Source organism: Capra hircus, chromosome 3, assembly GCF_001704415.2.
Source record: "Capra hircus breed San Clemente chromosome 3, ASM170441v1, whole genome shotgun sequence".
Taxonomy (NCBI): Eukaryota; Metazoa; Chordata; class Mammalia; order Artiodactyla; family Bovidae; genus Capra; species Capra hircus.
Window position 1 is genome coordinate 10,030,689 of NC_030810.1, and position 27,428 is coordinate 10,058,116.

At 53.3% G+C, this 27,428-nt stretch overlaps 1 protein-coding gene across 2 annotated transcripts in view; it reads right to left on the reverse strand.

Annotated features, from left to right (window-relative positions):
- DLGAP3 (DLG associated protein 3) overlaps positions 1–26,588 on the reverse strand; it is a 61,890-nt gene extending 35,302 nt beyond the window's left edge. The window contains exons 1-3 of one of the 2 annotated variants that reach the window (XM_018041233.1): positions 26,447–26,588; positions 4,871–4,953; positions 2,330–3,487 (exon numbers count right to left, since the gene is read on the reverse strand). In XM_018041233.1, the coding sequence (XP_017896722.1) occupies positions 2,330–3,436 (1,107 nt within the window). In that variant the 5' untranslated portion in view covers positions 3,437–3,487; positions 4,871–4,953; positions 26,447–26,588. Of the gene's footprint in view, positions 1–2,329; positions 3,488–4,870; positions 4,954–22,371; positions 22,851–26,446 lie in introns of those variants that run through there. The other variant, XM_018041244.1, reaches the window with a different exon arrangement.

The following is a 27,428-nucleotide window of genomic DNA, read 5'->3' on the forward strand; positions in this document are numbered from 1 at the left end:
GAGTGAGGGGCTGGGCTCAATCAAATGGGAACACAGGGAGGAGATGAGGCTCCATAAAGGAACAAGGGCTCCAAGTGAGAAGGGGGGTTCTGGAAGAAGTTTGCGGGAGACCTGAATCCAGTGGGAGAATAGAGTCTCAACAAAAGGGCTGGGCAACCAACCAAGACACCTGGGCTGATGCGGCCAGCTTCCCCTGCTTTTGTGCCAGGGGAGTACAGGTTGTCTGGAGAGTTTCTACAGCCCTTTGTTCTCTGCCAAACAGGCTCAGACTTCCCAGTCCTCAGATCCCCTGGAACCCCAGCCCCTGATTGATAAGGCCTCCCCTTCCCCATAATCTACAGAGAGTGGCCACAGGCAGGCAGAGGGAGGTGGCAGGCCAGCCAGGGAACGCTCTGCCACACTGCAGGGTTCCCACTCCATGGCCACTGCAGAGCTGCCGGCTCCTCTGCAGGACGCTGTGAGGTGCATGTTAAAAAGGAAGCCCCCAGGGAGGTCAGGGCAGCCCTGGAGAAGCAGCAGGGAGCAGCGGAGTGGAGGCAAGTCTCCAGGGATGGCAGAAGAAGGGTTGGTGTTCTCTCCTGAGCCCTTTCTTCTGGACCCTTCAATTCCCAGTTTAGAGAACCTTCTTACCTAGGGAGAGGGCAGTGCAAGACCAATCCTGAATCCTAGAAGTCTCCAGTCTCCCCTTCTGTCTCTCGCCCCTTTCTGCTTCCACTATGGCCCTTGAGCTTTAGCAAGTTCCCCACCCAGGAGAGCCCTAGCATGTGAACAACTTACCCAAAAGGCCAGTGATACCCAAAGGACACGTGCAAGCTCAATTCTCCATGCCTCTGAACACGCTGCAGCCTCTTCCTGGAACACTCAGTCCTGGAAACACTGCACGCGACTAACTCCAACTTGTCCACTGCGCCTCTGTTCAGGGGACACTCTTCCTAGAAGCTGTTCTGAGCAGCCCCTGGCCACCACCACCCAAGTGGGTGAGGTGTCTCCTCTGGGCTCCCAAGGTTCCCAAGGCTCTCTCCTCTCGCCGCCTCCCTGCACTCTCTGTGTGTGCTGTGCTTAGTTGCTCAGTCATGCCCGACTCGTTGCCACCCCACGGACTATAGCCTGCTAGGCTCCTCTGTTCATGGGGATTCTCCAGGCAAGAATACTGGAGTGGGTTGCCATGCCCTCCTCCAGGGGATCTTCCCGACCCAGGGACTGAACTCGGGTCGCCTTCATTGCAGGAAGATTCTTTACCATCTGAGCCACCCGGGAAGCTACCTTGTCTATCCCACTGTTAAACTGTGAACTCCTCCAGGCAGCATCTGTGTCTGCATCTTTGCATTCACAGCACCCAGGGAACACTCATAGAATGAATGGATGTCGATTAACTATGTGAAATGTGGGTTTGGGGGATAAGTCTACTGGACTTCTAGAACTTGTCTAGACTCTTTCTCCTCCAACTATAGGAGGGCTCACACATCAGGGGACGTGGGAGAGGAGCAAGAGACAGAGAAGAGGAAGGTGGATGGCAGGAAGAGTCCCTAACCCCGTCTCTATAGGATGAGGGAGAGGGGACAGTGAGGGATGGACCAAGGCTCCCTGAGAAGAAGGGGTCAGAGCTCCTAGCCTCACCTGCAGACACCATAGAGGTAGTGAAAGAGGACAGGGACAGTGTGCCAGCTATCAGCTGCACCATCCACTCCCAGGAAGCCCTAGCCCGCTGCTGGGTCTGGAGCTCAGACCTCAGTGTGCGCCCCAGCCCAGCAAAACCCACAGGACAGGTTCCCTGGCTCTTCCACAGCCTCGTGGGTGTCCCACCGCAGGTTCCCCAGAATGACAATACCATCAGAGGCACATTCTGGAAATAACTGACCTTCATATCCAAACACTATCTGGACCACCCAGATTTGGGCTGAAAAGAGGTCTGGAGAAGGCCTGGGGGCAAGACAGCTGCTTTCCAACCGCTGACCTCCAATCTTGGGGAAGCACAAGCAGGCAGCCCCGCTCTGTCCTGTTCACTGCTCACCCTCAGCCTCATTCTGCCTCCAGCCTCACAAGACAGAGGCCGGCACAGCTTGTCCTAAACAGCAGGTAGAGGAAAAGTCTTCCTGGCACTGACATACGACATCAAAATAGAAGGGCTCCTTTACTGCACAAATGGGGAAACTGAGGTTCCCCAAGGGGTTCAAGGTGTTACAAGACAGTGAGGCAGGGGAGAACCCGCTGCCTCCAGACCCGTCATCATGGGAAGAGCTGGCTCCCATCCAACCCCTTCCACAGCCTCCGGGGCAACAACACTGGTGAGGGCTGAGGATCCTGTTCCCCACCCCCACCAAAGCCTCACCTGCAGATAGTGGTAAGTCCTGGCTTTGGCCTTAGCCTCCGGCCCCAGGAGCCCCTTGCTGGGCCCAGCCCCTGGGTGCCCATCCCGGCCCTGGCTGGCCACCATGGTGTGCCAGGCACTTCGCTTGACCGCTTGTCCATCCAGCGACATGGACACACCAGTGCAGGCAAGACAGCGGCCTTCCGACCCCCCCGAGCGCCCCCTGAAGCTCAAGTCCCGGTAGGACCCATCCGGAGCCTCCAGGCAGAAGGGACCCCCGGGCTCCCCGGGGGGCCGCCCACCGGCCAGGAAGCCGCTGTCACTGTCCAAGTTGTCATCGGAGCTCCACCAGCCCGCGGCCTTGGCCTGGTGCCGGCCATCCCCCTTGCGGTCCTTGCTCTTACTCCTCTTGCCGTGCCGGGACTGGTGGTGGTGGTGGTGGTGGTGGTGATGGTGGTGGTGGGAGGCGTGGGGGCCTCCAGAGCTCGGGCCTGGGTAGCTGTCTCCCCCGGAGCCACCTCTCCCCTCGGCCTTGGGCCCGTTGTAGTCCCGCTTCCCTGGAGCCTCCAGAGAGTGGGACTTGGCGAACAGCTTCTGCACGGAGTGGACCAGGTGCCGGATGCGGCTGGGGCTCTCGCTGCGGGCCTCGGGGGCAGCGCCAGACCCCGGCCCGGGCCCAGGCCCGGCCCCTGCCGGCCCCCGCTGGTATGGCAGCGTGTGGAAGCCATCCTGTTGAACCGGCAGCTGCTTTTCAAACTGGTCCAGCAGTGTGGGAGGCAGGCGGGGGGCACCCTTGCCCTGCGGGTGGCCCACGCAGTCTTCACAGGTGTCGAAGGGGCCCTGGCCAGGGTACATCCTGGGGAAGGTGCTGCTACCCCCCCCAACCCCGGCCCCTCCTGGCCCTCCCTCGGGGCCTATGGATGGCCCCTCACTCAGGCTCAGGGGCCCTTCAGGAGAAAGGTGTCCCAGGCCAGCTCTTGGGGCACAGAAGCGGGGCTCGGTGGAGAAGGCCTCCCCGGAGCCCACCAGGTACGGGGCCCTGGCAGCAGGGCCCACGTCCATATGCTGCTGGTCGGCAAAGCGGGCTGGGCGGGGATGGCTGCCTCGGTCGCCATGGTAACCCCTCATGGCCTCAGCAAGGGCTCTTCATAGCGCTGGGGGCCAGGCCCCAGGAACCTCCTGGGAAAATAGGGAGCAATGGGATTAGGATCGAACAACAGGCCACTTGACCTGAAACTTTTATCAGGTATTCTTAGAACTGCTTAGGTAATGCATATCAGTTCATTGCGGTTAATTGTACTGTCCTTAAGGGCTTAAAAGTCGTATAGACAAAGACACTCACAAGGGCACAAAATAATATCACCATTCATCAAATGCTGCAAAGATGATAAATACTTATTCCCAAGAGAAAATGTCCTCAACCAAACGGTTTTTTAAAAAATCTTAGGTAACCAAAAGTAAAAAGATACCAATACAAACATAAAAACAATAGTCAAACATACGAGCCATTATGTGAACTAGCTTCTAACAAGCTGGTGTGAGGCAAACTGAGCCAGCGCCACACCTGTGTCCCATCCCTACCCAATTCCCCTGCTATGAAGAGCCAGGGCTCTGGATCACAGCTCCCAGAAGCAATAACCAAATCTACATATCCATCACGATTCTGTAGGATAACCCCTCCCCTTCCTTCCACACCCAGTTCCTTCCATCTGGCTGGAGGCTCATTCTCCCTCCCCTCCAGGGCTGAGACAGGAAGGGATAACCTGAGATGACTCCTCCCTCCTCTTCTGGGTTCCAAATACTCACTGATGAAATTCCCCCCGTGCCTTTTACCGCCACCCCCATTCCAGTGGAGGAGAGGTCATGAAGAGAGGAGAAACGTAAAAGGAATGCTGGCTATTTAGGCAGCATCTGAATCCTAAACTGGGGTTAGAACCCAGGAGTTCCTCCTCCCAGGAACAGTGGGCTGGCAGGGCAAGGAGGTGATGGAGGGAAAACGTTGGAACCAGTGGCCCTGGCCCCCATCCCAGGCTTGCCAAGGCTACAGGACAGAGAGGTCAGCTCTCAGCAAGAACTGCCTCCAATCAGGACTCCAGAGCTGCCAGGACAGGAGCTGCAGCAGGAGGGAGTGCCAGCAGGAGGGACGGGGACCAAGGAGCTGGCAGACGGCGCCCTCCCTCATCCCAGACCAGGCTCCTGGGCCATCTGCTGACTGTGAGGAGATGACAGCCTCAAAGAGTCCAGACAGCAGCACCTCCAAGGTTCACCCGCCCTTCCTCCCCACCATGGCCTCCCCATACCCACCATGGTTCAAGCTTCTTCCAGATCCCACTCACAGTTCATCTCTGAGGACTTGCCATGTACTGGGTACTGTGCATACTCAATGCTCTCTAATCCCCCTGAAATCCTATGTGTAGATGTTACCCACATCTACCCATGAGAAAATAGCTCAAAATGGTAAGGTCACAAAGCCGGTAAGTGGGTGAGTCACTTTGCATCAAGATTCAAACCCAGGTTATTTTGATTTGAGAACCCTATCCCCCAGACTCTCCTACCACTCACCATCTGGGGTGTCCCATCCTTGGTGTCAGGATCTCCACCGCCAGGCAGAATCCTAACTTCAGGAGGCTCAGGACCACTGGCTCCTAAACGGAAAGAAAAGGGTGGTAAGCAAAGAGGAAAAGAGATTCTCCCGGAGTCCTCAGAGGACTGGTCTCTGGCCTTCACAGTTTCCCTGCCCAACCCCCCAAGCCAGGACTGATTGGATCCCCCATGATGCAGAGCCTCTGGACCCCCAGGGAAATGAAGTTGGCTTAATTATGCAAATGCATGCAAATAAGCTTACAGGTTGGACTACCTCCAACTGCAGGTGTCTGTGTGATCTGTCCGTGGTGCTGAGCCTCTGCATTTTCATTGCCCTCAAATATGATTCCATTCCACAAATATTTGTTGAGCAGCTACCATACCAAGACTCAGAGTGAGACATGAACAGAGGTGATTTTAGAGTGGTCCCTGTCATTAAGAGGCTTATATTCTAACAGGGGGACCAACCTTTCACATGAGAGGGTTATTTTAGGTCCCTGTATTTCTGCATAAGCTGTTCCATCCTCCTAGAATCTACTTTCATCCACCCCCCAACACATTCCCCTGGCTAACACTTATTCAGATTAAGCTCCACCTTCCTTTGAAGACTTTTCTGGGTTATGCCTCTCTATTGCGTTTTTAGAATACCCTGGGTTCCCCCATGAAAGCAACTATCGCATTGCACTGAAATTGTCTGTTTCAGCTTCTGTCTCCCCAAGTAGAATCCTGTCTTCTGCAGAGTAGGAACCAAATTCTATTTATCACTGGATCTCCAGCACTCAGCTCGGGGCTTTGCCCAGAGATGGTACTTAACAAATGTTCACTAAGTAGATGAATAAATGACTGTGCAGGAAAGAGGTTCCAAAATGTTAGGCCAGTTAAGATGAGGGCAAGAGCAGATCCAATAGAGGGAAACTGAGGACGACTTCCCAGAGAAGAGTGTGCTTGAGATGGAGAACAAGATGGCTGTGTGTCAGGGAGATGGAATTCCCAGCGAAGGCAAGAGCATGCACAAAGGCAGAAGAGGTGGGCAAATAAGCAATTTTGAGGGGTGGGATGAGAGAGTTCCAGCAGACATTCGGGGTTTGGAAAACACTAGGAAGAGATGGGGGAGAGAGAGTCAGAAAGGAAGACGACTCTGAAGTTTGCAGCAGCCGTGACTGGAAGACTAATGATGCCATTATTAGACACAGGGATGTCAGGAAGAAGAGCTAGCTTTGCGGGCATGATTAATAGTAGTGGAAGAGACACAGTCAGACCACAAGAAGAACTTCCTGACCCTGAAGGATGTGAGACAATGAGGAAGATTGTGAAGTCTCCTGGGAATCTTCCATAGAGGGGAGGGTAGGACCTGTCCAGCCTCTGGCCCACCCTATGGCCTGAGCTGGAGAGGCTGTTGGTTACCCTTCCTGGAGGAGAACTGGGGTAACCTTACAGATATCAACTGCCTATCTCCAGATGACAATTATTCTCCACCTTTACCCCTCTCTGGGGAAGCAGAGAGGACTTCAGACCAAAATGGCCTCTCAAATAGTTATTGGAAAAGCACCTAGAAGCATCTCTCCACCTTGGAAAGACGCTTTGATAGCTTGGTCTTTCATCCATGGCACAGTCCTCTTCCTGCCCCAAGCAGGACCCATGTCTGAGACTCACAGCACAAAAGGCCAGTTTGGCAGAAACCCAGACCACCCGGTTTGCTTCGTCTGTGGCCACATCAAGCCTGGGAATGTCCACACCAATGGTTTGGACATCCCCAGGTTTTCCCACGTCCCCCACCACTACACAGGTGCTGCTGCCAGCCACTGAGCCTTCATCAAGATCTTATCAAACTCAGTCTCTCTAGCATCGATCCTGGAGGAGGGCATGGCAACCTACTCCGGTATTTCTGCTGGAGAATCCCATGGACAGAGGAGCCTGGCAGGCTCTAGTCCATAGGGTTGCAAAGAGTTGAACACAACTGAAGCGACTTAGCACATACGCATGCACCATGCTCCCCCAGCTTTAGTCTCAGAGATGTGCCCCTGTGTTTATTCCTCTCCAGATAAAGCACTCCCAGGGTAGTGCTCCCTATGTCCTACAGGGTAGTACTTGCTAGTGGAGAAAAGCACAAACCCTGACACCCCAAACCCTCAGGCCACCCTGAGACCTGGTGACCCACCCTCTCGAAGCCTAATGATACCTGCTCACCTATCTCCAAGGATTTTAGTATCAAGTGATACAACGTACATGAAACCACACTATAAACTCTAAAGATTACGCAATATAGTCCCCCATGTGAAGCCCTCATTCTGGATTTGCAAAATCCCCAATGTCCAAATACTACACAATACAATCAAATTCAGATTACTGGGAGAAAAGGAAGCTATCCGATTTCTGGATTTCTTAAAGAGACGATTTAATTGATATAGATTTAATTATATAAACTTCCTCCTATATCTCATGATTACCATCACATTCCTTCTGCTGCCTCCCCATAACTAAACATAATCAATAAGAAGGAAAAACAAGCAAGGAGGGGACTAATAATTCAATCCATCACCATGTCCTATGGATTTTGTTTCCTAAAAATAGATCTGCCCACTTATTTCCATATCTACCAAATCACTGTCGGCTGACTGGCCAAAACTCATTCTCAATCTCCTTTCCCCTTTCCCAGACTCCCTTGTACCTAGAAGTCACATGATTCACATTTAGATAATAATATATACATAAAAAAATCTGATGAGAGTCTCTGGGAAAGATTTTGCCTTTATAATAAAAGGGGCAGGACTTGCCAGTACCATTCTTCCTTTCTTTTCGGCTTGAATACAATCACAATGCCTGGAGCCAGGGCAGCTGTCTTGCCACCATGAGAGCGAGGCATAGACAATCACAGAAATGCCAGCCCTGGAGTCACTGAGCCAGGAAACCAACAGAAGCAGTTGCCTTCCTCCAGGCCTCAATGCAGGAAGGAATAAAGTCCTCTTTATTTAAACCACTGTTGGCCAGATTTTCTGTATTTGCAGCAGAAAGTGCTGCTAACTAATCCAACTACCTCAGAACAGCATCTCCTGCCTGGATGTCTGCATAAGCCTCCTAAATAGTCTCCCTGCCTCCATTCTTACCCAGTTCCCCTTCAAATGGTCATTTGGAAACACAAATCTGATCATGTCACTTCCCTGCTTAAAACTCTTCACTGGCTTATTGATGTTCTTAGGATAAAATGCCTTAACCCATCCAATAAGGCCTGCAGGCTCTGGCCCTTCCTGGGCTTCCAAAATCCTCTCACAACACGCTCCCTCCTTGCTTCCTCTGCTCCAGCCAGGCTGGTCTTTTGCAGTCCCACAATCCCTCCCATCAAGGGGCCTATTTCCCTCCCATCTGGAAAGCTTTTCCCACCTACCTCTGCCTTGCTAACTCCTACACACCCTTCAGATCTCAGCCCAGTTGTTGCTTCCTCAGGGAAGCTTTCTCTGGCCTCCCTGACTAGGTCAGATCCCCCTGCTGTTTGCTCTCAAGGCACTGTGTACCTCTATAGCTCTTCTATCATTACCATTTTCAATTTGTGTGATTCAGAAATTGTCTGTCTCTCGCATTAGAAGGGAAGCTCCATGAAAGCGCAGGAATTCCATCTACCTTATTCGCTGCATTATCTCCCCCATTCCTAGAACAATGCTTGGCAGATGGCATGTGTTGGAAAAGAACAAGATCCCTTCACTTATGACATTTTAACTGCCTCCTTGGAAAAGTCCCTGATGCTGGGAAAGACTGCAGGCAAAAGGAGAAGGGGGCGGCAGAGGATGAGATGGGTTAGATGGGATCACCGATTCAATGGGCACGAATTTGAGCAAACTCCAGAAGATGGAGGAGGACAGGGGAGCCTGGCGTACTGCAGTCCATGGGGTCACAAAGAGTCGGAAGTGACTGAGGGACTGAACAGCAACAGAAATGCCAAGGGATAGATATTACCCCGCCCCGCAATTTGCAGGAGAAGACACTGAGGCTGGGAGGGCCTGACACACAGTCCCAAGGCTACACAGCCGCTGGCAAACCCAGAAGTGAAACCCAGCGTAGCCTCACTCCAAAGGCCTTAGCTTTTCTCCTTCCCACGCTGCTGCCCAGGGAAGCCAAACTGATTAAACACCATTCTGAAGGAACGCAGTAATGGATTTTTTTTTTTTTTTAAGAGATACACAAAACCAAGAACCTCACACATACCACACACTTCAGAGGTAACCAGAGTGTGGTTTAGCCCTTTCCCCTGTGTGGTAAGTACTGAATTTGTCCCAAGTCCAAGGTCAGAAGAGTAGAGAATAGAGGAGGCTCCTTGAAGCCCTCGGACAACTCTGGGCCCTGGTGTTACTTTCCCCCGTTATATGGCACCAAGGCATCTACCTACTTCCCCAGGACACAGCGAGCTGCCCAGGGGGTGAACCTCTGGGCCCAGGGAAGCAGCCACTCTTGCGATCGCCTGTGACTGGCTGGGAAATAGGGGGGTGAAGGAGGCTAGGAGGGTGCCGCGTGTGACACACTCTCTGATGCAACTCACATCGTTCTGGCATTGGAAGAAGTGGCACACATGCCGTCACCAAGAAATTACCCAATTTAGCACCAACTGCACAATCCAGCAATTAGTTTCTTAAACCGGAACTTGCTGGGGCTGCCAGGCTGGCGGGGTTGTTGTTACAAATCTCACTGGGAAACCAGCTGTGTAATTCGCCAGGAGGTTGTCACTGCCCCAAGCAATTACCTTCCAGAAAAAGAATGGAAAATGGAGGAAGGAAAAGGGCTGCAGAGGAAAAGAGTCACGGTGCTTTCCTTTCCTCTCCCCCAGGGCCCTGCTTGGTCAAGACAGCTGACTTTCCTTTCTTGAGACCTAGGTGACTCCCAGATTCCCTGCATCAAAGTAGTTCCTGGTATAGCTTCTGCTGTCAGACTCTCTGGGTTCAAATCCCTTTCCGTTCACTTGCTAGCTATATGTACCTGGGCAGGTGGTTCGCCTCGCTCAGCCTATTTTCTCTTTGTACAATTAGAGTTATCAGAAAGCTATGAAGGCTGTGAGGGTCAACCAGGTAAAGCATATAATACTGTGCCTGGGACGTGGTGAATCCTCAATAAAGGAGCGATAGGTATTTGTATTTTCATTTTTATGACTTTCTCCATGGGTTTACAGTGTGACCTTGAGTAGGTCACTTAATCTCTCTGGGACAACTGTATAAGACCAAAGGTATTCTACAGGAAAAAAAAAAAAAAAACAGTTCTGAGACGTCCCTGGTGGTCTAGTGACTAAGATTCCTCACTTCCAATGCAGGTGGCCCAGGTTCGATCCCTGGTCAGGGAACTAGATCCCACATGCCACAATTAAGAGTTTGCATGCTGCAACTAAAAAAGTTCCGCATGCCGCAAGTAAGACCTCGTGCAGTCAAATAAATAAATACATATTAAAAAAGAAAAAGGCAGTTCTTACTCAAAATCATCCACACCTGCACACTCAAGGATCAAGGAGCCTTTGACAAAGGCCAGTGTCTCAGAGGTGAACACAAAGTGATGATTTGGGTTAAAAATTTCAAAAAAGCAAGTATTAACTGCTTCGTGCCTTCCCCCAAGATGCTGTCTGGAAGAGGTACATACTGGACATGATGGTCCAGATGGCAGCAAAGGGTACAGTTGCTCTCTGGCTGGGGATCAGCCTTCTCTAGTCCCCTCACACTGAGCCTCTGAGGTCATCCCCATACCAGTTCCAATACAGCAGAACTTACAGCAACTGAGGCCTGGAACTCTTCTCGCTGCTGTAGGCCTGAGCTCCTCCATGGCTGTGGGTGGAGGACCTCAGGGCTTTCCCTTCCTATTCCCCTTCCCTGGGTCAGCCTAACCAGAGTGGCCAGGAGTCTGCCTCGGTTTCCCTTTCCAGTCCTCCTCCCCCGTATCTTGACAGCAGCTTGGAGGCTGAGGCTGTTTTGTCCACTGTGAAGGGGCCAGCTACTGGGGAGCCCTGACACAGGGCCTCTGACCTGTATCCCATGCTCACTGATGGGCCTGCCTCCTCTGGCCTCCACCTTCTCCTGCATGCAGGGCTGTCGGAGCCCCCTTGACCATTTCAGCACTGGCTCTGTTCAGCTCTCTTGGGCAGGATCTCTGCCGCTGGTTAGCTTTCCTCACCCCTGGCCTCTCTTCACCTCGCTACCCAGACTTGTCGCTGAAGACTCAGCATGCCTTCTGCCCAACCTCCACCCTTCGGACCCGAGACAAACGTTCTCTTCCCCTCACTGCCCCAAGAGTGGAAAGAAGGAAGGGTGAACAGAATAGGAGGGAGGGTTGGGATATTTTTCATTCACTTTTATTACTTTATTTAATGAACTCCTCCTGGGGGGTTAGGGTAGGAATTTTACAGAAAATGGGCTTACTGCTCCCAAACACTTGTGCCACAGGAAGATCCAAAGGCTAAATCCATCTCCTGACCCACTGGACGGCGCTCAGCCTGTGAATAACCCATACTACCTATAATCTCTTTGAAAATCCCACCTCAGGGGGCTTTATACTTGATGTTCTCTCTGCTGGAACACTCTGCCCCAGATATTCCCATGGCTTCCTCTGTCTGATCTTTCAGGTCTCAGCTCAGAGAAGCCTTCCCTGACCACTCACTAGCTGAAGTCGAGCTCCCTCCCCCAGGAACGCTCTACGTCACCTGTTTTCATTGCCTTCACAGGACTATCGCTCTTTGAAATTATTTTCTTTATCTAGCCCATGTTTATAGTATGTCTCCCCATAGCAGAATATAAGCCCTAGGGGGGCGGGGACTATGTCTGTCATGTGCTGTGGTACTCTGAGTGTCTAGAACAATGCCTAGCATGCACAGGTGTTCAGAAAGTATCACGTGTATGGCTGCATGTCTTCACTTTCCACTCCACTCCTGTGCCCAACAGCCCAGAGACAGGACCTCCGCTCCTTTCCCCCTAAGGGCTCTGGAGAGCCTCTGGAGGGTGTGGTATTAGGAATCCCACCACCAAATCCAGCCCTGCTCAATATGTTTATCTAGCCCTTCTCAACTGGCAGGTAAGGATGGTCCTTTTTCAGCCCCATCTGGGGCTCTCCAGATGTGCCCCTTTCGCCTTCAAGGAAGGCAGTGAGGGGGAAGAGGAATGGGGTGGGGGAAGTTACCCTCCCAACACTGCAGAGCAGGAGGAGAGAGCACAAGGAGGGGAATCTCCCAGCCCCAAATAGCTCTCTTTCTCCAGACAATCTGGGCTCCAGCTTCTCTCCCAGCAGAGGCCATGTGGCCAAGAGGTGCCAGAAGCAAAGTTCAGGCTTTTTCAGGGCTGTCAAAGGCAATAAGCGATACAGTTCAGGCTGCTCAGGCTCACGCCTCACCCCCTAGCTGCAGCCATGGTCAACTGCTTTGGGCCCATTCTTTCCTTTTTGTCAACTGATCAGTCCTCAGGAGGGTCTGCCTGCCCATGCTCCCCCTTCTACCTGCCTGTTTTGGGGAAGACATCCCAGGCCACCACTGAGAGACAGACCACCAGGATTAGAATCCTATAGGACCCTGGTCAGGGATAGCTAGCAAGAGAGCCTGTGGGTCCTGGGCCTCCTGGGTCTACCGGTTACTAGACGTGAAGCCTTAAGTCTCTGGACCTCTCTCTCTAGTTCAGTGTCTTCACTTTTCAAATGCAGGCAAGCATGGGTCCAATCTCACCATGATGTCATGAGTATTAAGGTCATGCAGGTGAAACAGCGCAGCGCTGAGGGTTAGCTCCTGGCAACCAGGGAGAAACGGTGAGAACCAGTGAGATCTGGAAGCAGGGCCTTTGAGAGGACTTCTCAGTCTCCGTCAGAGGCTGGAGCCACACCTGGCTCAGATCTGGGTCAGAGGTCCAAAACTGAAAGCTCACTTGTTTCGCGCTTCACCCAGGACCTTCTGCTTGCCTGGACCTTCTGCTTGCCTGGACCTCCTGCTTGCCGGGCTTCCTTTTCAAGACCTCCCACCCCCGGAGATGCTAACGACAGCAGAGCAGCCCCAGTGGTCAAAGGTGATGGCATCTGAGGGAACTAGAGGCCCTTGATCTGTAGACCCCAGCAATCCCTGCAGCCAGGGCTGGTGGTCTCTCTTCCAGCTCCAAGGATCTGGGAGGGCAAGTCCAGAGTGACGCTTTGCTGGGCATTGCAAAGACAACCATCTGCTTCCAACCATTTTCTCTCAGCCTACCTGCATGACCATGAGTCTCAATTCTGTCATCTGTAAAGCAGGGCTAACAAAACCTACCTCCTAGGTTGCAGCAATGAGTAGCCAAGTTGATCTGTCCAAGGCAACTAGCACACATGTTTCCAAATGTTGGCTACTTCTGACTACAGCACCTTAGTGTCTTCTTTTATTTGTACGTGTTTGGTGGAACTTGGGCTATTGCTTTCCTGGGCTCTAGAATGCTGCCAGCCTTGAGCCTGCTATCAGAAAACAACAGGCAGAGTCCCCCGTCCATGGCAAGGGTCCACTGGGCAGCAGTTTCTCAGCCAGGTCAGGCCTGTGGCCTGTCCTACTCCCTGGCCCACGGGTCTTGTTCCCTCATGAAGCCCACCTCCTGGGCTAGCACACTGCCCTGCAGGCTCTCTATGTGGGTTAGGACACGGGCTGCCTGCTGTCTTCTCCAGGCCTCTCCCACAGAGGAGTCAAGCACAGAGCTGGGCCCCATGAGGGCTGGCTGGTTGGTTAACAGCCAGGTTCATGTGGTGGCACCTCTCACCCCTCAGCTGTGTCTGGTCCTCCCCCAGCATCCAGGGTATCTTAACCCTCTGCTCTCTTCTCTAGATTTCTGGGCTTAGCAGAGCCACCACAACAGGAGAGAGAATGGGGGCAGGAGTCAGCAGACTGTAGGATTCTTCCATATGGAAAGCCTGTCCCCCCACCTTTGCCTCTGATGCGGTTCAGGCATCCTCTCTTCCAAGAAACTTCACCTAAGCTTGCCCACCTCATTAACCCCAGGGCATACCTTCTCTAAGGTCCCATACTTCAACACAGTAGGATAAAAATGTGTTTGCAGGGTGTGAGCTCCTTAAAAACCAGGATCCATCTGCTTTATCTCTGTATAAACAAAACCTGGCATAGACTAGATGCTCAGTAAGTTCAGGTTAGTAATTGAGCCATCGAGAAGTGATACCCATCTGCTGGGGCATAGAAATCGGGTGAGAAATGGGAGAAGGCATGAGGGAAGTGATTCCCTGCAGCTGGACCAGAACTGTGCAGCAGGCAGGGCTGGGCCAGTGTGATGTGGGTTTCCTGGAGAGCTGGGAGTATCCTGTCCAGGGAGGCATATCAGCGGAGATTGGAGAACCACCTTGGAGGATGGTATAGGATCCATCGAAGCACAGAACACATTTCAGATCTCACAACCTCTGGCGCCTTTCAACTCCAAAGCCTAAGGCTCAGCTCACTGAATGCCTGCAACTGAGCAGGCACCGTGTCAAGTGTACTTTTTCGTGTAGTCCTCAAAACCATCCTTTGCAGTAGGTGCCATTATCACTCCCATTTTACAGATGAGGAGATTGAGACTGAGAAATGTAAAAACTGCCCAAAGTCACACAGGTGGTAGAGGATTTGAATATGGATCTGGTCCTGGCCTGACACTCTCAACCACTAGGATAGCAAGCCCTGGCACATCTGAAGGAGCCTCTCTCTGACCAAACTGGTCTGATGAGATCACCAAGTGGACTCCCAGTGTGCCCTGACTCATCACTCAGCCTCAGGAAATCTCCACCCTCGCCATCCCTCCCCTTGCACATGGGCATCCATGGTCCCAAAAATGTTTATTCACAATTTAACACGTGTGTTCTCCAGAGGCAGCTTACACAGCCATGCAGACTCATCCAACACAACTCACATGGCATCTGTCCTCAAATAACTAGTCACCGTCACATAATGTGCACACACACATACAGACTTGTTCCCACAAGGGTTCACACATGTGCATTTTCACCCAAAAGACATGGATGCTTGTGCACATGGAAGCTACAGACACAAAACCTCACATACATCTTCACATGTTTATCCCCATACAACAGATACCCATGTTCATCTCACATCGCTTAAGCACTCATGTCTGCTCAATGTCATACATCAAATCCTCCCCCAACAAGAACTTTATCCATTGTTCCCAGATCTAATACTGGGCCCAGGTGAGCAATGGTGCTGCCTCCCTCTGGGGTTGGCCAGGCAGCCCTAAGATGGGGAGATGGCTCAGCCTGCCTGTGATGGATGGAATTAATCTACTGAGCTGGAGAAACTAAATAATTAAATCCCTAATCACCCTCCAAGCCAGCCCAAGCCAATATAGCTGAGGGAGGGAGGGGGCTCTCAGGCCCAGACCAATATCCTAGAGAGGAGGAGGGGCTTGGGAAGAGAGGCCTAGACAGAACCCTCTAGGAGGGTTCTTTGGAAGGCAGACAAGCAGCCATGGTTCTCCAGGGCTGCCAGCCCTCCCTTTCCACGTGAAAATGGAGCAGCTTGGGAAGATGCCCCACCAGCACCCACTCATACAGAATGAGAGGTGGGGTACTGTCCTCCTTTCACCAGCCCCAGAGCCCTTCCTGTCTCTCCAGGGTGTGGGTCTTAGGAGAGTAAGGGGATGGGGGGCAGAACATTCACCCAGGACTAGTGTCATCCATGGCGATCCACCGCCCAAAGGGGCGCTGATGCAGAATCAGTCAGGCCCCAGCCACCCCTGGAAGAGGCCCTTCCCCAGCCTGGCGCAGAGGGCCGGGAAGGGCCCTCCACACAGGTGCGGCCTGCTTCCCTGTTAGAGGGGCCAGCACGTGACTAACAGGCTGAGGAAGGAGCAGAGGCCTGGGCAGGGGGGCTCAGAGAACGAGCCTGGGAACAGGCCCCAGTCTGATTGGCTGAAAAGTGGGTCATTTTCCTTTTGAAAAATAGGGAGAAAATGGAGAAGTAGGTCGGGCTCTCAGCCCCTCAGCCCCAGGCACCATCCCTTGTGGGGTGGGGCGAGAAGGAGAGGTCGGCACCTCCCAAAGCCCCCCGTCTCCCCAAGGACCCCACTGGGGCCCCGGTACAGGAGGCCAAGGTCATCATCACTCAGGACGCCCAAGGACATGCACCCTCTGAGGCCAGGCCGAGAGCACAAGTCTCACCCTGCCCTGGGGGCCCTGGGCCCAACTGGAGGGGTTGGGGGGGCTCAGGCACGCAGGACCTAGAGGAGCCCCCTCCCATCCTCCTGTCTGTGTGGTGCCTCCTCGCCTCTCTTCTCCCTTTCTTCAACGTCCACGTGGGCAGAGTCGTTGCCATGACACCGCGGGCAGGTGGGCGGCTCTGGCTGCTGTCTCGGCCCAACCCCCATGCTCAGAGCCCAGGTGGGAGGGGAGCGGCGGCAGCGCCCCCGCCCCTGGTCCAGCGGCGAGCAGAGATTGGCAGAAGGCCCCTGTCACACACCCCAGAAGCCCGACGGGTCTCTAGCTCTTGGAAAGGAAGCAACCCAGATGGAGGCTTGGGGGTCTCGGATAGGAGCTCTCAAAGAGGACTTGAGGCCTTCATCCCCGCCCATCCCCGGCCCCTCGGAGTCAGGGGGTGGCGCCGGAGGGGCTGACCCACGGCCCCCACCTCTTCCTCCGTTTCTCACCCGCCGGCCTCCAAGCTTCCCCCAGGTTCTAAGTTTCCGTCGCTTCAGCCTAGACGCCGAATGGTCCTGCCTGAGGGCTAACCTCAGTGCCTCTTTCTGCAACGCAAGCTCAAGTCTCCGTGCTCTCTCCTTAGACCAAGCTGAGACTCTCAGAGAGACTCCTCCCCTACCACCAAACCCCAGTCTGTCCTAGAAATTGGGTCTCCATTCCTTGGTGTCCCCAAATCCCTGAACTCGCACACCGTGGGGCAGGGGGAACCGCTCACTCCGGAGTCCATACCTCCGGTCACGGCTGCCACCCTACTAGGTAAAAGGACCAGAGAGGAGCAAGGGAGAGGAGGAGGGGCGCTGAAAGATCGGGGCTAGCCAGTGGATGCCCTCTGAGGATGCTGTCCTGCCTGCCACCACATCTGGCCTCAGGAAGTCTGGGCCTGGCCAAAGGTCGCTGCCTCTGAGCACCCCTCTCAGGGTCCATGTGCCTCCCCCACGTGTCTCTAAGTCTCTGTGACTCTGACTTCTGAAGACCCTTTCCACTGCTCAGGACCCAGGACCCTGCCCTTGCTTGCTGAGGCAGAAGCCCTGCATCACTGACCAAATGGAACCTGCCTGGCAGTCCTTTGAGCCAGTTGACAGAGGTAGGCGGATGTGTGGAGAGCATCAGCCAGGGTTAGCTGGAGGATGTCCAGCTTGTCACTCGGTGCTCATGGCTTCCATACCATATTAACGTATAAAGACATTTTTACTTTCTTCCTTAGCTTCCTTTGACTAAGACAGTAGAGGTGACTGGCTAAACTATAATACGTGTGTACACGTGGGCCTGTGTGTGCATCCATGCGTGTGTTGTGTACACTGTATCTCCCTTTCGCCACCTCCACTCCTGATGTTCTCCATCAGGCCACCCTCATCCTAAATTTCCACCAAAACTCTTCCAGCGGGCTCCTAACTGGTCTCCCCACCTTGTATCTTGGCCCAGCCCCATCCACTCTCCTCACTGCCTGCCACTGTGATGTACCTAAGGTCTGTATGTAGTGAGTGCCTCTGAGCCAGGCACTTCTCAGAACACAGTGCGTGCCAGAGCAGCACCAGATCTCTTCCTGCTCCATTTTCATGAAGTTTATATCCTAGTGGAAAAGGAGATGCTGAGCAAATGCATGAAATAATGGAGGTGGTAAGTGCTGAAATTTTTTTTTTGAGGTGAGAGGACAGCATGACAAGGGGGCTATTTAAGATACACTGTGGGGGAGGCCTCTCCAAAAAAGTGACTTTTGAGCGAAGACTTGAATCAAGTGAAGGAGTAAGTCACGCGGGTACCTGGGGGGAGAGCACTTCAGGCTGAGGGGAAAGCAGCAGCCCAGAGATGAGGCTGTGCTCAGCTCAGCATCTTTGTGGAACCGAAAGGAAGCACTTGCAGGGAAGGAACTTGCAATCAGGGAGGTCACTGGAGACTACTTTACACACAGCACTTCTGTCACTCAGGGCCTACCAAGCAAGCACTCAGGATTTCACTCTGAAATGGAAAGCCATGGGAAAGGCATGATTCTGCTTCCCCACTGGCTCAGACGGTGAAGAATCTGCCAGCAATGCAGGAGACCTGGGTTCAATCCCTGGGTCAGGAAGATCCCCTGGAGAAGGGAATAGCTATCCACTCCAGTATTCTTGCCTGGAGAATTCCATGGACAGAGGAGCCTGGCAGGCTACAGTCTATGGGGTCGTAAAGAATCCAACATTAATGAGCAACTAACACTATCTTAGGCTGGCTGCTTTCATGGGAAAGCTCTCTGGAGGAGGGGCTGGCAAGGGAGGAGGTAGGGAGACCAGTTGGGACATTTCCTATTACTGAAACACCACAGACCGCCCCCCTTAGCCCCCATGAATACATCTGTCCTCCTGCTTTCCTGAACAATCTCCTTACTTGGATCCAGGTCTAGATTGTAAGTTACCTGAGGTCGAGGACCATCCCCAGTGTCCGGCACAGTACATGGCATGAGATAGACACTGGCTGAATGAGTGGGTGAATCAGGGGAGGCACATGTGATAGAAGAGGGACTCTTCGTAAGCTGTTGTTAACCTAGGTGAGTGAGGTCATGGGTTGCCATCAGGCCAATATTAGGACACACGTGCATGTTAATTTGCTTCAATCATGCTTTACTGTTTGCGACCCAATGGACTGCAGCCCACCAGGCTCTTCTGTCCATGGTATTCCCCAGGCAAGAGTACTGAAGTAAGTTGCCATGCCCTTGTCCAGGGAATCTTCCTGACCCAGGGATCGAACCTGCACCTCTTATATCACCTGAATTCTTTGTTACTAGCACCACCTGGGAAGCCCAATTGTAGCAAATGCCTACATATTTAGTAAATGCATACATATTTTGCATACTCTGTCTATATACATATGAGCGTTAGCATGTATGTTTACATCAACAAATCCCCTCTTTGGGTAGGTATATTCCTGTAGATTTTTTCATATGTACACATTAGAAAGTGCATTTATGTTGAGTTATGCATATTAAGGCAAAGACAAGTGATGTACACATATACATCTACACAAACACACGTACATGTGTGCACAGGCTGATACACACACGTGGACCTCCATAAAATCCCTGCCCCTTTCATCCACTGAGCCCAGACTGTCCTGTTTGATTCTTGAAACCTCAGTAGTAATGTTAATGTTCAAGCTCTCAAACTCTTTCCCCATATACACTCCTGGGCACCATAGCATTTGATCAGCCTTGAGCTCAGCTCCCTTACTCAGCTGTCCCCAAGGCCTAAACAGGTTTCTCCTCTGCAAACTCCCTTTGTATGGATGGTGTGGGGAAGAGTGAGGCCCCATGAAAGATAATCTGAGAGGCCTCAAGGAGCCTGATTTTTGGAGAAGAGCTACAGGCGTAAGAGTGGATCGAGTTCAAGCCTGTGTGAAAACAACTTTGAACGGCCCCAGTGTTTAGTCAGAATCTCTCTCTTTCATCCTTTCTGTCACATTTATTTACGCAGATGACAACTTATATACATATATTCATATGCTGTTCATTCATGTGCTGCCACGTACATGCTCACATGCATACTTACGTTCACGTATACATATGTTTGAGTGAGCACCCCACCCCCCCAACAGGTTTAATTAGGTAATTGCCTTTATAGTCACATGAATACCTAGATGCATACTTAGAGTCCTACATATCTATACACATGTGTCCATGCAAACTCACAAATGTGTTTGTACACATTCATACAGCACTCTCACACTTATGTATGGGCATGTACAAAGTCACATACACACTCACAGGCAGAAACACACAGGCACAAGCACCGGAAGAGCAGACACGCAGCCTCTCCTCCGGCTTTTCTATCCTATGCACAAAGCCGGAAGTCCCTCTTCTCTCCAAGTGACACCACAAGCTTGCATTTGCTCTCACCTCTTGCCAGTCTCCCAGTTCTTTCTGGAAAGTTGTTCCTATTATCAATAAGATATGCCCCACTCCTGGACATACTCCATTTCTACCCACTCACAGAGGAAAAAAAAAATGTCATTCCAAAAAAGGGCTTTGTTATCCCCTTGTCTCATGCCTGGAATAATCAGTATTTCCACAGACAACCTGGGAGGCAGGGAACGTGAAGCAAGTGCACCCCAGACTAGGAGCACCTTTTTCCACCCAAAAGGCAGCCCCCACTCCCATATATCTAAAACTTTTTAATTCTAAAAGGGGAAATGAAGGGAAAGTATTAAGGCCAGGATTCTTCCTCCCAGCCCCTCTGGGTATGGTCCACAGCTCCCAGATTCCAAAACAGCTATTGGGGCAGAGAAAAGAACAGTACAAACATTGTCTCTGGGCACTAAAACTTCTTGGGATGCCTCTCTTCTTCCCTAAAGGGCAGCTTCATGATGTCCAGTGAAACCCTCCCACCCCTGGAGGCTTAGAAATGTAAAGAGTGGGGGTAACCTGGGCTCACAAGATTAAAAGAAGCAACCAGAGCAGGAGCTGGTTAGGGAGCAGGGAAGCAAACTGAAGACCCCTCCCAGCAGGAAAGCAGCTGCTGGAACACTAGATCGTGAATGTAGCAAGACTCTCCAAGGGGCCCCGGAGAAGGGGGTGGACATCCAACATTCCATGTGGGGGTGGAGGGGTGACTGCTTCAGGCAGTAGCAGCAGCTCCAAAGTAAAGTCTTATCAAAGCTGTTATGTAACCAAGAGAGCTGAGTAGAGCACAAACACCTCCCCTCCCCAAACAGGCACCCACACCCACACCCACCACCTCCCAGCACCCACAGCACAGGAAAACTCAGCTCCTCCCAAGCAACAGAGAAGAATCATCTTGACGAGTTGCATGAAAAGCATGATGGGGGAGGGGCTCCTTATTAACCAGAAGTCACATCTGGAAAGGTTAGAACTGGTTCCATTTGGGGTCCCTAACTACCTCCCCTTTTTTCTTGAACTCCCTGCCACACCCATTTTTTGCCCAGCATCCAGAAACTTTCTCCTTCCTCTCCCCTCAAGAAGGATGCCATTTGAATATTTGATTGTTCTCCTGGGGATGGGAGGTGAAGCTGCCATCATCCACTCTTGCCTGTTGTTCCCCCTCCAAGTCTCATCTGCATGTCCTGACATTTGGCTCTCATCCCCCTGGGATGACAAGAGAAGGGACCCAGAGAAATAAATCCTTGCTCTATTCCCTTCAGATTTACAAAGATGGAGCGTAAGAACCCAGAAACTGAGATGATCCTGACCCTAAGTGAGTGGGGAAAAGATTTACAAAGAAGCTGAGGATTGAAATCCAGAACCCCAATCCCCCAATTTGAGTAGTTTTTTTTCTCCCCCATATTTCCCTCTTTTCCCATTGCCCCATCGCTAGTAGCCTCCTCCTTCTCTGCTCCATGGCACTGAACAACCCCACCCACTCTTTGAGTCCTTTGCTTGGAAACCTACCTCCCCAACAAAAGTCTCTCTCAAATGCTGCTCTGAGCTGTGGCTGGGCTAGGCAAAACATGAGACAGGCTTGCAGAGTATTTCACTGCCTGTTTCCTGAATTCAAAAGTATGATGGGCAGGGGTATGCTACATTGTATAATTACCCAGAACTCCTGAGCTCTACCCAACCCAGTCCTAAACTGGCAAAACTTGAACCCTCTTAATTCAGATCTGCCTTGAGCCTGAATTTCTGGGACCCAGTAGGAGAAAGGCTGATGCCAGTACCCCCAAGCTTATTGCGCTAAAAACTATCCAGAGAAGAGAGCTCACAGCAGAAACATCATCATCTTTCCATACCCGCACACTAACCATATGGTAGTTTAGAAAGGGGAGGAGGAACTGAAACAGGAAAAGAGGGGTCCCTTCCCAAATACTATTAAGATCAGTGAGGCCTAAGGCCAGAAGAAGGACCCCAAAATCTATCTGTCCATTCAAGGACTCTGTCCTTGGAAAGTGGGTCATTTGGGAGAATTTTTCCAGTGAGCCCTCAACTCTGCCCATCACCGGTCCCTCAATGCAGCCCCATTCAATACTCAGGACAGTTCCAAAGCAGCAAATCCTATGAGTCAAATTCAGCACCTGGGACAGCTCCCAGCCACTCTGTGGCCCCACTGCCAGAAAGGCAGGATGCCAGAAACGAAAGGCTTACCCCACTATACACCCTCTTTAGTACAGAAGCCCCTCTCCCCTGCCCCTCCCACACTCGCTCCCATCCACCGGAGGCACCTGGTACTCCTCCTTTCTCTCTGTGTCCAAAGAAAGAAAAGAAACCCAGACACGAGACTTCCCTGAGTGAGCCTAGAGAGAGGACCCCACCCACCTCCTTTCAGCCCTGAGCCTCTCAACGGCACTCACAGCTGGTTCTAAAACCACTTTCCTTCTCAACCACCACCCCAAAAAATAAAAGAAATACTCACGTGGGGGCTCCCGGCCCTGCAGGCAGATGTGGTGGGGGGAGGCAGAGACAGGTAGCTCCCCACACCCTGTTCTGAGCCCCCTTTCTGAAAGAGCCAGCTCCCATCTGGACTGGGGGGAGGAAAGACATGTGGAAGCACTGAGTGAGGGGAGGGGAGAAGGAAGAGGGGAGGAGGCAAGAGCGGGGGACTGCAGGGTGGGGATGTCGGGATAGGGGCGAGGGAATCCTTTTTAATTTCATTCTCTCCCCATGTCTACATCAGCCCTGCAGGCTCAGCTCTTTAATATTTACACATAGGAAGAGGAGAGGATGAGAAAGAACAGGGAGTGAGGGGGGCAGGGGATACCTGAGCTCAAAGGGGACAGAGGCAGGAGCCTTGGAGAGCTGGGTGCTCACACCATCCCCAGGTCATTTCCATTCTGAGCTCTTGACTGGAAGGAAGAAGGAACTCTGGGACCATTCTGTCCCTTTGTTAACAAGACACTTTGAAACAGCATCAGAAAAAGATCAGATCCCCACCCACATACCTGGACACCCCCACAAACCCAGATTTCTTGGGTGCCTTATGTTCAGATGGTAGAGGCAGTATTCATGCACAAGCATGTTCTGATGCTTGGAGGCATGTTTGCATGTGGGCTGCTGTGTAAAGGCACATGAACATGTCAGCTAGCATGTACAGGTTTCTACAAGTATGTTTTCAGTATATGCACATGTAACAGCCTCTGCAATCATATGCAAACTTATATAATCATATGTGTAAACCAGTCCCCAAGCAACCTCCCCACAGCTCCCCAGCTACAGCCCCAAGGACAAGGCCACCCACCTCCCCAGACTCCCTTATTCACAGCCCCCTCCCTCAAAGCCTCACTTTTTCTTTCTGTGACATGGGGAGAAGGGATAGTGGGAAGGCATGCTGCATTTGAGCCCAGGGACTTGACAAGTTATTAGCAACGATGAGCTGGCAGCTCGTTACCATAACGATGTTGCCACCACCTCACCCCAGCTCAAACCCAGACTCTCCAGACAGCAGGAGGCCCGCTGAGCCAGCAGCCTTCAGACTGGGGGGTTGGGGGGGGAGGGAATCAAGACATATCGCTTGTAGAGTGGAGGGTATGCAGCTGTTCTTCCACCCCCCACTGAGAGACCAAGCTTTGGATCTACCAAGTGGAAATGACATCAGACTCTGCAAAGGTTTCCTGACCATGGGGCTGGTAAGATACTGGAAGGGGTCTGTAGAAACCCCTCTAGACAAAAGCTTCTGTTGTCATTTGCTCCTCTGTCCCCTCACTCAAAAGAATCTCTTCTACTGATCTTAGTAGATTACTAGAAAAACCGAACAAATAGGAGGCTCTTCTATGAATTTTGATTTTCCCACCTGTAAAATGGGAACACTTATCTTTATCATTTACCCGAGACTCCGGGAAAGTTTAATCAGAAAGAGTTTAAGAGTAACCACAAACCCCTCCAAAATCAGACAAGCCCCAGAAGCTTCTCTACCTAACTGGAACCTATAAACCTATACACTAAGGAACTATCAGGCCAACAAAATGCATCAGAAACTGGATGGCATGAAGCAAAATGGAGCTCAGCCAGCCCAGGTTCCAACATCAACTGGAGAGAGATGATGTGAGCTGCCAGGTAGCAGCCAGCTGCTGCCACAGAAGAAAGTCTGGGAGTCTGGCCTGCAGCAGTTTCAGCCCCTCACTGGCAAGAATTAAGAGATGCCATGGCCTACCTCAGCGGTGGGTATGGCTGGGAATCCCCATTCCCAGGAACATCTGTTAACTCCTTCTCTTTGGAAAGGGGTCCCAGGTCAAAGGGTCTATAGCCTTAGGATTATTGAGCCTTTGCTTCTTTTCCCCAAATCCCCTCTGCTCTGTTTTAAGGAGCAAAACGTGGGAGTGGGGCTTTCCAGGAATAGAAAGCAACACGGAAGGTTGGAGAGATCCTGGGCTAAGATAGCTAGGAACCCACAAGTTTGCTGTGTGACCTTGGGCAAGTCCTCTCCCTTCTCTGGGCTTCAATCTCCTCACTTTGTAATTAAGAGATTGGACCAAGTCAGTTCTAAGTTTCCTCCCCTGGCCATCATTCTGTAACTACATACAAGCTCACTCCTTGGACATGAGCCCCCTGGCATAAAACGCAGTGGGCACTGCCTGCCAGATCGGTGGGCCGTGGGGGTGGGGATGCGGGGGTTGTATCTGAGGCTATCGTCCTATGTCCGTGCTCCTTTTAGAAACACCTGCCACCCTAGTCCTCCCAGCTCCCTGTTTAGACCCTGATTCACTGCCAACTCACGAAGCCTCTCCCACCCCCCTCCTCTCTTCTCCCCCTCTCTCCCAGCTAGGCCTTGGCAGCTGGGTGCAGAAGTAGCCCCAGCACTCAGGGAATGCTGGGTGGAGATGGAGGGCAGTGCCACCAGGGTCAGAGAGAGCACACCAGGGAGCCCCACTCTCTAGCCTTGGCCCAACCCAGCTCTTCGGGTCAGCAAAAGACCCAGGTTGGAGTCTTTCTGAACCACTAACTAGCAGTGTGTGATTGTGGGGAATGCAATTCAACTCTCAAGCCTCAACATCCTCATCTGTAAGTGGGCATTATATTAGGTTGAACCACATGAAATTGCTGTTTTTGTAGGTAAAAAGCAAAGACAGTTGAATATTGGTAATTTCATATGACTTAACCTGCCCTGCCTGTTTCCTGGGGCTGTTAGGAAGAAGAGAAAGAATTGAGAGGGGAGCATTTTTCAAAAGCCCTGAACTGATACAAGGACATTGTCTCTTAAATTATTATTACTTCAAAGAGCTTTTGCACAGACCCACCTGGAGTCAGTGGGCTAAACCAATGACCCAGAACTTAGAAATTGAGGACTTGGAAGTCTAGAGACAGCCACCTGCTCTGATGACTAAGAACAGGACAGAAGCCTCCACCTGGCCTCCTGAGCCCCTGGCGCTAAAGGGCCCTTGGTGAAACATCCCTGGGGTGACACAAGTTCCAGACCTCAAGAAGGAGAAGCACCCACAGGCACTTACGCTCCAGCTGCACCCCCCGCCCCATAACCCCCAGGGGCCTCTGTGTCCAACTAGGACACAATCAGTAGCATCACAGAGGGTACCCCGTGGGGTAGGTGAAGGTGGGAACCAAGGTGGAAAGTGCCATGCAGCTCTTGCCTGAGTCGGGTGAGGAGTCCCTGGGGAAGGGGTTTGATCTGACCTCAGAAAAGTCCCATCTCCCTGTCCCCTCCCCAGCACCTCACCAGGCATCCGCTGGGTGAGGAGGGGACAAAGCCTAGGTGTGCGTGATTACGAATGAACCCAGCTCAGACACATTCTCACACAGCACGCACCCCCCAACCACACACACGTTCACGCAGGCCACAGATACCCGAACCCACTCTCGGAAACAGTCACACCAGCACACACACATCCGTTCACATACACACTCAGAGGACCCCCACCCCCCACCCCAAGCACACACGGTGACAACACGCACACTCATTCACACACATGTTCACAGATACATACACGGAAACACCCTCCATACTCACACTGCATACACCCACGGACACGCACACACTCACCCACAATGACACACGCACACTCTCGCTGCATACACTCACTGGCACACACAGCCACCCACAGACCCACACGGTGACACACACGCTCATCACAGACACACAGTGACATGCACTCACACTCACACACCTGCAGAGGAAAACTTCTCTCCGGATCTCCCTGAAACCTCCACTTTCCCCCACCACCCTGCTGGCTACTCCCGCTCAGACCCAAGCCTCAGCCGGGCCGGGGCTGGGCCGGGGCTGGCGGCCCCGCGGCTCTACCCCAAGAGCCGGTCCCCGCTCCGCGTGGTCTCCCACCCGTCCCTCCGGTCAGGCCCGCGGGCAGCCAGGCCCGGGCGGGGGCGGCGGAGGAGGCCCAGCCTTCCCCCATCCCCGGACCGGGAGCCGAGGCCGCCGGAGCCCGGGGCGTGGGCGGCGCCGGGGCCGCAGCCAGGCCGAGGCTGGGGGGCGCTGCAGAGGGCGCGGCGCGCGCGGCCCGTCCCCACCCCTCCCCGCGGCTTACCTGGCCCGGCTCGGGCTCCGGCCGGGTTACATGGTGCCGGCGGCCCGGGCCGGGGGCGCTGCGGCGGCGGGCGGGCGGGCGGGAGGGCAGGGACGGGGCCCGGCACTGCGGAGCCCCCGGCGGAGGGGCCGCGCCGGCTGCGGAGCCCCGAGCGAGCGCCGAGCGGCAGCGGGCGCGGGAGCGGGAGGCGGCCAAGCCACGGAGGCTGGATTTCCCGGGGACCAGGAAGGGGAGGCGGGGGGATCCCGCCCGCGCGCTCCGCCCCCGCCCCCGCCCCCGCGCAGGGCTGCCGAGCCCGGAGCCGGCGAGAGGGAGGGGGCCGAGCTCCCCGCCCCCGCGCGGGACCCGGGAGGGCCGAGGTCGCCGCCAGCGGACGGCCGCCCGGGTCTCCGAGGAGCGCCCGCCTCGGGGAGGCTGAGCGACGGCGCCGCGAGGCCCAGGCGGGGGTGCGAAGAAGCTCCCCCTCCCCGGGGACCACCGGGTCCGCGTCCGCCGGGGACCCAGGAACCGGCACACACAGTGTCACGGTCACGCACGGCCGCCTAGGCACAGGTCCGAAGCCCGGAGACGGGCGCTTGGGGAGAGAGTCACACAGCCTCCCAGACAGGGTCTCGCGCCCCACCGAGGCACAGTCACACCCTGAATGTCACACAGCCCCCGGGGCGCATCCCTCTCGGAGACGCTTTTCGGGTTGCGCGGATGAGCTACCCGCCTGCAGCTGCTGGCCGCGGGTCTAAGGGCCCCTCTTCAGCCCTGCGTCCCCGGCTGGGGCGCCGTGCCGGGCTCAGAGCCACAGACTGGGTAGAGTCCCTCACCCTCAGCCCAGGCAGCCCCACTGTGTGGAGGGAAAACCGCGCTCGACCTGCGGACTTTGCCGGGGCCCCACCTGTGCCCACTGTGTCCGCCCACCTCTAGGCCCTGAGCCAGGGGTCGTGCCAAGGCGGAGGCGGGGTGGGGGAGGGAAAAGGGACGGTCCGGGGCA